This window comes from Lynx rufus, unplaced genomic scaffold, assembly GCF_022079265.1.
Source record: "Lynx rufus isolate CCGP_SWC_20201006 ecotype Redwood Valley unplaced genomic scaffold, mLynRuf1.p SCAF_13, whole genome shotgun sequence".
In the NCBI taxonomy this organism is placed as follows: Eukaryota; Metazoa; Chordata; class Mammalia; order Carnivora; family Felidae; genus Lynx; species Lynx rufus.
In genome coordinates this window covers 45436172-45446922 of record NW_025814827.1, presented here as the reverse complement: position 1 = coordinate 45446922, position 10751 = coordinate 45436172, and the positions used below count along the sequence as shown (strand labels likewise).

At 52.0% G+C, this 10751-nt stretch overlaps 1 protein-coding gene across 1 annotated transcript; it reads left to right on the top strand.

Moving 5' to 3' along the window:
- Window positions 1–271: 271 nt before the first annotated feature.
- Window positions 272–7256, top strand: SLC22A17 (solute carrier family 22 member 17). The gene is made up of 11 exons (XM_047074686.1): window positions 272–275; window positions 1117–1262; window positions 1430–1939; window positions 2032–2135; window positions 4270–4424; window positions 5018–5183; window positions 5373–5518; window positions 5681–5786; window positions 5946–6163; window positions 6456–6567; window positions 6685–7256. The coding sequence occupies exons 1-11, from the start codon at window positions 272–274 to the stop codon at window positions 6971–6973; spliced, it is 1956 nt and encodes a 651-aa protein (XP_046930642.1). The 3' UTR covers window positions 6974–7256.
- The last annotated feature ends 3495 nt before the right edge of the window (window positions 7257–10751 follow it).

Below are 10751 nucleotides of genomic sequence, written 5' to 3'. Positions count from 1 at the left end.
CTGTCACCTTGAACATATGGTCACAGTTGAATTGTGAGGGTACCATTCACAAGGCAAAGAAGCACTAGAAGACGTTACAGGGGAAGAGCGTGAGTTTGGTCTTGGATGTATTGAGTTTGAGGTCCTTGTGAGTCACCCAAGGTTAAGAAGATGAATAAGAGGTGGCTACATAGGTCTGGGGCTCAGAAGAGAGGTGTGAGCTAGAGGTGTAAATCCAGGGATTAGGTTTGTGTTGTTTACATTGGGGGTGAATGAGGCTGAGGCTGTGAGCATGGGTGAGATCCCAAGGTGGAAAGAACAATGAAATGAGAGGAGGGCCCAGGACCAAGCCTCAGGTTTGAAGACACTGAATGATGGTGAAGAGGTGGAGGAGGAGCCTGCCATGGAGAAAAAAGGAGCAAGAGAAAGAAAACCAGGAGAGTGTGAGACTTAGCAGCCAAAAAAGAAAGTGTTTAGAGGAAGGGGTGGTCAACAGTGCCAAATGATGCTGAGGATGAGGAAGACTCCGCCAGGGTGGGGGTGCTGAAACCCAGAGATGTGGTCTTGTAGAGGACTGCAGCCAGGGCTGAGTACAGAGCCCAGCCCAGCCCTCCATGTTCATCCCCTGTACTGTAGTCGCCAGTATAAATGGCTGTCTCCCCAGTAAGCTACTCCAAGGTGGGTCTTGTCCATCCTGTTATCTCCCAAAGCCTAGCACAAGGCCAGGCACATAATAGATGCTTAATAAATTTTACCGATGAATGAGTGGATGCATGGAAAGATGGATGGATGGTTGGATGAATGAATGAGGAGGAAGAATTGGAAGCAAATGAGGTATCTCTGGCAACTGCCTGGACTAGCTACTATCCTTCAGCTTTCTTTCCTTTTACCGCAATGGCCCGCAGACCCAGAGAACGGAGACAGAGCCCCTGGGCCCTGGCCCCCCTTCCTCTCTCTGACGAAGAGTCTGGACCGAAGGTTCTGCTGACGTGGGAAGGGGAGGAGAGTCTGGAGGAAGGGGAGGGGAAAGCAGCGCAGAGATCGCAGAGACGAAGGAGGCGCCCGCGGCTGCAGACCTGCAGAGCGGGGTCTCTCCAGCCTCTGTATCCGGGCATCGGTGCTCCCACTGGGCCAAAGGACAGCGCATCCTTTTGGTGCGGGCCGACAGGGCCTCCGCGGTCGGCAAGCTGGCTCCCCGGGTGGCCACCGGGACCCCCGAGCCCAATGGCGGGGGCGGCAGCAAAATCGACAGCACTGTAGAGATCACTCCCAGCCCCAACGGAGTAAGTGCCCGCGCCCCCGGGGCTACGCCATCATCCCCCCGCACCCGCGCTGAAAGCCTGGCATTTTCCTCCCGCGCACTCCCGGCCCCTGACCGCCTTCCTCGCGCCGGCTCTCCTCCCTTGCTCTGCGGCTTTCTCCGCTTCACCCTTCTCCCCCCACCCCCCAGCAGGTCGGGACCCTCGGAGATGCGGTGCCCACGGAGCAGCTGCAGGGTGAGCGGGAGCGCGAAAGGGAGCGGGAGGGGGAGGGCGACGCGGGCGGCGACGGAATGGGCAGCAGCCTGTCGCTGGCCGTGCCCCCCGGCCCCCTCAGCTTTGAAGCGCTGCTCGCCCAGGTGGGGGCGCTGGGCGGCGGCCAGCAGCTGCAGCTCGGCCTCTGCTGCCTGCCCGTGCTCTTCGTGGCGCTGGGCATGGCCTCGGACCCCATCTTCACCCTGGCACCCCCACTGCACTGCCACTACGGAGGCTTCGCCCCCAACGCCTCCGGCTGGGAGCAGCCCCCCAACGCCAGCGGCGTCAGCGTCGCCAGCGCGGCCTTAGCAGCCAGCGCCGCCAGCCGCGTCGCCACCAGTACGGACCCCTCGTGCAGCGGCTTTGCCCCGCCGGACTTCAACCATTGTCTCAAGGACTGGGACTATAACGGTCTGCCGGTGCTCACCACCAACGCCATTGGCCAGGTGAGGCAGCCTGCTGGGCCGCGGGTCTGGGGGCGGGCCGAGAGCGAGGAGCAAAGGGCCTCAAGCCCCCTGTATCCCTCTCACATCCCCAGTGGGATCTAGTGTGTGACCTGGGCTGGCAGGTGATCCTGGAGCAGATTCTCTTCATCTTGGGCTTTGCCTCTGGCTACCTGTTCCTGGGCTACCCGGCGGACAGGTGAGGGCTGCCGTGGGGATGGGGCAAGTAGAGAGGAGGGGGTGCTAGGTTGGCTAGCCCAGGCAAGTGGCCTTTCCAAGAGGTCGAAGAGGATCCGCTGGACTCTACAGTCTTCTGGACTTCTGTTCAATGATATGCAGCCCATCCCTGTCTCAACTTCACTCCCCATCAAGAAATACTCCTTCCATACCTCTTCTGCACAAGGGGACACTACCACATATTCCCCATCCCCATATCCTTGGATCAGTGGCTAATCTCCAAAGACAATAGCCCCATCCCCACTGATCAAAAACTATCTCCACAGATCAAAAGTCCTAGCTCCTCCTCTATTGTGCCTGTCATCACTAACCACCTCCCTCTCCATCTTCACAGACCCATCCCCACTAATAGCCCCGTCCACATGATGGATTCCATCTCGAGGGCCTTATTCCTATAGATCATTACATTAATTCCTAAGTATCAACAGCCACAATCCCACTGACCTGTATAGTTCAATTCTACAAACAAATGACTCCACCCTTATGGGTCAGTTGTCCAAACCCCATAGATCAATGACCACAATAGCACCCCCTCCCCCAGAGATTAATAGTCCCATCCTCATGGGTCTTCAGTGCTCTTAGATCCTCTCAGATCAAAAGCCCAATTTGCATGAATCAAGGACCTTATCTCAAAAGTCAACAGCCTATCCCCACCAACCAATAGCTTTTCCCAGGGATCAAAACTCCCAATTCCTCTAATTCTTGACACCATCACCACTGACCAAGTATTGCATCTCCACTGATCATCCTCATAGATTATTAGACTCATCTCCACCCATATACAGTCCCATCCAAATGGGTTAATAGCTCAACTTCCACAGATCAAAGACAACCCAACAGTCAATAATCCCTAGAATCAATACCTATCCTCACTGCCTAATAGTCACATACCCACAGGTCAACAGCCCATTCTCATGCATCAGTGGCCTCATTCCCATAGACCAATAGCATCATTCCTATGGAATAATACCCTCATCCCCAAATTCCAATAATTCAGTCTCCTAAATTCGGTACCCTTAGCCTCATTAACCAATAAGCTCACCCCCATGGAAAAATGGCCCCATTGTGTGGGTCAGTAGTTTCACTCTCAGAGATCAGTCCCCCTTCCCAATGATCAGTGACCCCTATCTTCATCCCCATAGATCAGTGGTCTTATCCCCAAAGATCAATAGCCCAGCCTGTCAAGGATCAGTAGTCCTGTCCTCCACTGACTCATACTCAGTGACCATCACCACTGACCAATAGTCTCAGCTTCTCTGGTCTGTGACCCCCCCTGCTTATGGATTATCCCCATGAATTCATATCCCCATAGGTTCATCCCCACTGACCAACAGCCCCATCCACCCAAGGACTAATGTTCCCACCCCATCCCCAAAGATCATTTGTCCAATCTTCAAAGGTTAATGATCATCCCCATTGATCAATACTTTTACCCCATGTATTAATAAATAGTTCCATTCCCATGGATCAGTGGATCTTCTGGCAAAGGACCCTATCCCCACTGACCATCATTATGGGTTGACCCATGAAACAGCCCATAGAACAATGGCCATATCCCCCCCAAATCAATCAGTCCCCTAAGATCAATAGCTACATTTCACTAATACTATCCCCATGCATAAGTAGCCAATGGCCCCACCTTCAGGGATCTATAGTCCCAACCCCGTATATCAGTGATTTCATCTCCTCTGACAAGTATGAGCACAAGCTTTATCCCCACTGACCTGACCAGTATGAGCAAGACAAGCTCTATCCCCACTAACCAATCTATCCCCAGAAATCAATGGTTCTAAGTCTCCTAAACAATATCCTGTCCCCTCTAATGGTTGGTCTCACTTCCATGCTCTCATCTCTGACCAATAGCCCCATCCACAAGAGTCCATGGTCCCACCCCTGCAGAACCATAACTACATCCCAGTGGCCAGTGGCCAGACATCACTTATCCATGGTCCCCTTCCCTTCCCATCTTCTCTAGCCTCAGTCCAACTTTTTACCCCAGTCCTCATACCTCCAAGTTTGAAGGGGGCAGCTGGGCCCCACCCAGCAACTCCTCTCCCAGGGAGTCTGGGTGACCAGAGGCCCTCCCCACTTTCCAGGTTTGGCCGTCGAGGGATTGTGCTGCTGACCTTGGGGTTGGTGGGCCCCTGCGGAGTGGGAGGGGCTGCCGCAGGCTCCTCCACAGGTGTCATGGCCCTCCGATTCCTCCTGGGCTTTCTGCTTGCCGGAGTTGACCTTGGTGTCTACCTAATGCGTGAGTGGCAACTTCCCAGATGTCCTTCCCTTGGGGCTCATGCCTGCCTGTCTGCATTCCCAGGCTGTTCCCACTGCCCCCTAGGATCCCCTCAGTCCCTTTTCAGTCCCCAATTTCAGCTGTCCAGGATCTCAGCTGCCTTTCTGCCCCAGCCTTTGAAGGATCCAGGGACTTTGCTTTTCTCCACACCCCTCCCCGCCAGCCCTCCAATCTTTAAGGCCTTCCTTGCCCTTGACTTACTGCTGTCAGGGAATGGAGCTTTATTTAAAAATGAAATCCTGACTAGCTGTATGTCCTTGAACAAGGGTTGATATGAAGGTCAAATAAGAGGCCTGATGTGAAAGGCCCTGTAAACTGGGAATGCTGAACCCACCAGGGACTCTGACCCTTGAGCCCTCCCAAGTTTGAGGAGAGGAGAGAGGACTGAACAGTCTCTCCACTCTTTGCCACTCAGAGGTTAGTCTGTGGGAGGTGATGACTACAGCCTCCACTCTGGGTCTGACTTTGCTCTCTGTCCTCCCTCCCTTTCTTCTCCTCTCTCCCATGCCTCCTTCCTCCCTGGCGTCTCCTCCCTGTCCCTGCTGTATCTCTAGGCCTGGAACTGTGCGACCCAACCCAGAGGCTTCGGGTGGCCCTGGCAGGGGAGTTGGTGGGGGTGGGGGGGCACTTCCTGTTCCTGGGCCTGGCCCTTGTCTCTAAGGACTGGCGATTTCTTCAGCGAATGATCACCGCTCCCTGCATCCTCTTCCTGTTTTATGGGTTAGTATCATCCTCCACCTGTTGTCTGGCCATTTCCACCTCTATCTCCAGCCTGGCTCTAGCCTAGAGACCTTTCCTCTTCTCCACTGCCCTTTGTCCAGGCCTGCCCCAGCCCTAGCCCTTCAGAGGTGGGAGTTTCCCACCCCTGGATCAGGAGACCTCAGAGTGCACCCCCACCCCCACCCCTAGCTGGCCTGGTTTGTTTCTGGAGTCTGCGAGGTGGCTAATAGTGAAGCGACAGATTGAGGAGGCGCAATCCGTGCTGAGGATCCTGGCTGAGCGGAACCGGCCCCATGGGCAGATGCTGGGAGAGGAGGCCCAGGAGGCCCTGCAGGGTAAGAGACAGGGGTCCCTACAGGTGATGCTTCACATGTACACATGACAGTGCCCTCTCCATGGTTACAGCTGTGCCACCTCTCAGGGTCCCCACCACCCATGTGGAGGACCCTGGGTTCAGCTGTTTCTTCTAACAGACAGCTCCTCTCTCTTTCCCAAAGACCTGGAGAACACCTGCCCTCTCCCTGCAACATCCTCCTTTTCCTTCGCCTCCCTCCTCAACTACCGCAACATCTGGAAAAATCTGCTTATCCTGGGCTTCACCAAGTGAGCCTGGGTGTCTGAGCCAAGGGCCAGGCCAGTAGCTGGAATGGGGGCTGGCTGGGTGGGGAAGGCCTGAGGACCCCTGCCAAGGGCAGCCAGGGTGGTGGAAGGCTGTGGATGGGGATTCAGACACTGCTGTTTGCTTTGTCCCCCTTCTCACAGCTTTATTGCCCATGCCATTCGCCACTGCTACCAGCCTGTGGGAGGAGGAGGGAGCCCATCGGACTTCTACCTGTGCTCTCTGCTGGCCAGTGGCACAGCAGCCCTGGCTTGCGTCTTCCTGGGGGTTACCGTGGACCGATTTGGCCGCCGGGGCATCCTGCTACTCTCAATGACCCTCACTGGCATTGCGTCCCTGGTCCTGCTGGGCCTGTGGGATTGTGAGCATCTTCCCTTACCCACAGTGTGGGCTGAGCAAAGGAACCCCAGCAGAGGTGCCTCAGGCAGGCTCAGCCACTACCTCCCAAGTCCAGACCAGACCCTGCCCAGATCTTCCACAATCCTCCCCACCAGACCACACAACCCTGTCTGTTCTCCCTAGTCGATTAGTGGATGCCCAGAGAGCCCACCTTGCTAGAGCCATGGGATCAGAGAACCAAGGGGATGAAGCCAGGGACTAGGCCACGCATGATCTCCTCACTTCCATTCACATCCTCCCTCTTGGCCCTCCAGATCTGAATGAGGCTGCCATCACCACTTTCTCTGTCCTTGGCCTCTTCTCCTCCCAAGCTGCTGGCATCCTCAGCACCCTCCTCGCTGCTGAAGTCATCCCTACCACTGTCCGGTGAGCGCAGTGTTGCTGGGGCTGAGGAAGGGCCTGAGGGAGGGAGGGGAAAGTGCTGGAGAAGGGTTGGGGTGAGGCCCATGGTTAGAGGCTGAGTGCCTCCTCCATCTCTCCCAGGGGCCGAGGCCTGGGCCTGATCATGGCACTGGGAGCTCTTGGAGGGCTGAGTGGCCCAGCCCAGCGCCTCCACATGGGCCACGGAGCCTTCCTGCAGCATGTGGTGCTGGCGGCCTGTGCCCTCCTCTGCATCCTCAGCATCATGCTTCTGCCGGAGACCAAGCGCAAACTCCTGCCCGAAGTGCTGCGGGACGGGGAGCTGTGCCGCCGGCCTTCCCTGCTGCGGCAGCCACCCCCTAACCGCTGTGACCATGTCCCACTGCTTGCCACACCCAACCCTGCCCTCTGAGTGGCCTCTGAGCACCCTGGCAGGAGGCTGGCTTGTACGGAAAGGTGGTATAAGGCCCTGGCGAACCGATTGGGAGGACTGAGTGAGGAAGGCAGGGCTGTCCAGAAGGCTCAGAGGCACCTCATGCCAGCCATCGAGGAGAGCTCAGAGGGCTGTCCCCACCCCCATCTCCTCCCTGCTGCTTTGTGTTCACTTCCTTGGCAAGAGTCAGGGGACAGGGAGCGAGCTCCACAGTGTAACCACTAGGTCTGGGCTCCATCCTGTGCCCAAAGACATCCTCCCAGACCTCGTTCTTTCTTGCTCTATCATTCTGTTTCAATAAAGACATTTTGAATAAATGAGCATATCATAGCCTGGACTTTCCTCCCTTCTGTTGTACTGTCTCTTCGGGGAAGGTTTCTCTTAGTGGAACCAAAATCAGCAACAATCTCCCTTCCCCCTTCCCCTGGGCCTTCCCCCCTCCCCCCACCCCATGTTACTTTACAGACAGCCACCACCCTTTACTGATGGCTTGCTATGCAGCTAAAGACTGGGCTAGGCACTTTACAAACTTCACTTAATCATTTAGTCCCTTCCAACACTGCAAGGTAGGTGTTCGGTCAATTAAAAGTTTTTGTTGTTGTTGCAAGCAATGAAAACTGACCATAATAAACTTAAACGAAAATGGGAATTTATTAGAGGGATTTGGTGGGGCAGGTTGTAGTAGGGAGCTCACAGAAGAGGCGGAACTAGTCATGAAAGGTCAGGAACCAGACAGGCTCCCTAGTCTGGGAAGTATGACTTCATCTGGATGAATGACTTCCACTGGGGTTCCATCTTTGGGTCATTCCACTTAAGAGTCATTTCCAGAGAGCAAATGACTGGCTAACTTGAGTTAACATGGCTGCACCCCCATCCATATTACTGACAACTGGGGAGACAGAAGGCAGCAACTGTGTGTTGTTAGCAGAAGTAGGACAGGATGTTGTGCAGGTAAAAACAATGGATGCCCACTATAGTATTCTTCTTCTTTTACAGATAAGAAAACTGATGCTCAGAGAGACTCAGTAACCTGCTCAAGGTTACAAAGCTAATGAGTGACAGAGCTGGGACATAATTAGATCCTGGAGCTGGAGCTCTTCACTGATGCACACTATGGCCACCTTTCTAACCCCTTCCAATCTTTAGGCATTACCCTTGGAAGCGAGGAGTCTCAAGGCACCCCAGGAGTTGGCAGTAGGTGACTAGGTCTTCCACATCAGTGCCAGGACCTGCCTCTCAGACTAGCCCTGGCCTGGCTTGACCACTTTGGGCAAATCTCTTAACGTCCAGCTTCCTTCAAGGGTTGCTGTGAGATTAAACAAGATAATGTATTTATACATGTCTCTTAAACTGATTTACCACTAGATGGTAAGCTCCTTGAGGGCAAGAACTCTGTCTTTCTCAATTTAAAAACACAAAAGCCTGACACATGATAGACATTGAAAAAGTTATTGTTAGTTCATTCTTTCAGCAAATGTTTCCTGTGCCCAACTTACGAACCAGTTACCATCCTGGATATTTAGGGCATAGGCCATCCTTCAGGGACCTTAAGATCCATCTAATACTAGGAATAGTAATGAGGAGAGAGACCAGTGGTTTGGGGCACTAAACAGCTGCATCCTGAAGCAGGTGAGACTTCACTCAGAGTCAGGAAACCCTCACGCAAAGGCTTAGGAGAAAAGTACAGTGCTTTCGACCCAAAGGATATAGGGACAGTAAAGGCCCGGAGGTAGGAAATGGGTGAGGCAGTCCTGGAAAAGATTCTTGGGGAAACTGAAGTGTTGAGGCCAGTCTCTTCCAGAGAAGGGAGACCCGTTCTCCGCAGATTCCTGCAGCACCCAGGGTCCTATCTCCTTCCTCTCTGCCAATCCAAATCTAAGGCCCAAAGCTCTGTGAACTAAGCCATGCTGCTGGGGTTTCCATACTAATTGCATTACTGGAGAACTCATAAGAACCCTTCTCATTTAATCTTCACAGCCCTCTGAAATTGGTTTTGTTATTTTTATGCTATTTAACTACTGAGGACATGGAAATGAGAGAAATGGAAGGATCTGCCATTAGATGGCAGAGCCAGGACTCAAAACCCGGCCTTCTGGCTGCTCTTTCAACTCCACTAGTTCCTTCACAGTTATGTACTGTGTACCCCACATTCTGTAGAACAATGTCTGTGAACAATGTAACTGATTCCAATGTTCACTTTTTAGTTCTGGGTAGCCCCAATGATAAATGAGAGATCATACTACTGTCTCCAGCGATTCGGTGAAAACCAACCTGACGGTAGGTAAGAAAGTTCTGTACTTTTTGGAAGTACGAGGAGTTATTCGTACACTAATGACACCGTCCAGTACATATTGTGAGGAATGGTATCAACGGGGCATTCCAGCAAATCCAGTCTTTGTACACTGCTGGAAGAAGGGCAGGGAAAAAAAAGTAAAAAACACTCAGGAAGTTAGAGCAGCTCCTGTAGGAGGGTAGTTGAAAGAGAACCAGATTCTCTGACTTCAACCAAAAAGGTAGAGACAATGAAAATGAAAGCATTCAAGAAGTATCAGTGAAGCACAGGGGAAAACATAGTCCTTCACCCCTAAGAAATTCATAATCTAGGTGAAAAGGGTCAGCATGTATAACTAACACAACTGGCATCTTGCTCTAAAATTCACCAACCACATAATCTCACTGGACCCTGCCTGATCAATAACCCCATGAGAAACAGTTCTCATGGTTTAGGGTTTTACAAATGGGGAGACTGAGGTTTGAAAAGGTAACTTATTCAAGGTTATGTGACTCTTAAGTAAGTAGAGTAGCCAGATTTTGAGAACTGAGAGCCTGCAATCTTCTTCCTGTACACCAGACAGAAAATATTTCTAAACACCACGAAAATATTAATTCTCCTGTAATCAGTTTAGAAGACAACCCAGGAACTTGGAGATCGTTTTTAGGAAAATAAGGAAGTGACTACTTTCACGAACATGAAACACTGTAGAAATGTTTTCGTTGGATTCACAACTACGAGCCATAATGGGTTATTCAGAGGAAAATTAAAAGTATATACAGGGTACATTTCTAAGCTTAAGTTACATTAAGTGACATGAAGGCCACTCTCATTCCTCTCATTCGGTCAACCTAGCCTGGCCACCACATAACCATTTTTTGCTGATTACCCACTGTCTGGTGCTGCCTCAGCTCTGGGGGAGGGAGCATAGTCCTTCCCTGCAAGGGCTCTGAAGACTGTGAGACAAATCATTACAATCCTACGTGGAAAATGTGGAGATGTAAAAGTGCTTCATTGGCTCTGAGGAGGAAGGATCTGCTCTTTTGGAGACAGTCAAGGAAAGCTTCTTGGATATTTGGACTGAAACAGTGCCAAATCCAGAGGTATGACAGAACATGGATGGTGTGGAGAACAAGTGTTTAAACATCCAAGATACAAAAGTAATCTATGAAAAATCCACAGCTAACACCTTATTTATCATGACTGACTGAAAGCTTTTCCCGAAGATCAGGAGCAAGACAAGGATGTCTGCTCTCACCACTTCTATTCAACATTGTACTGGAGGTTCTGGCTAGGGAAATGAAGCAAGAAAATGAAAAACAAGACATCTGGAATGTAAAGGACAATGCAAAACTCTATATTTGCAGATGACATGATCTTGTATATAGAGAATCCTAAGGAATACACAAACACACCTGTTAGAACTAAACAAACAAGTTCAGTAAGGCTACTAAACTTAGTTAAACTTGTACAAGATCAATGTAC

Coding starts and splice junctions, on each gene's coding strand:
- SLC22A17 (XM_047074686.1), top strand. Junction 1,263..1,429: donor TCACTCCCAGCCCCAACGGA/GTAAGTGCCCGC, acceptor CCCACCCCCCAG/CAGGTCGGGACCCTCGGAGA. Junction 6,568..6,684: donor GTCATCCCTACCACTGTCCG/GTGAGCGCAGTG, acceptor CATCTCTCCCAG/GGGCCGAGGCCTGGGCCTGA.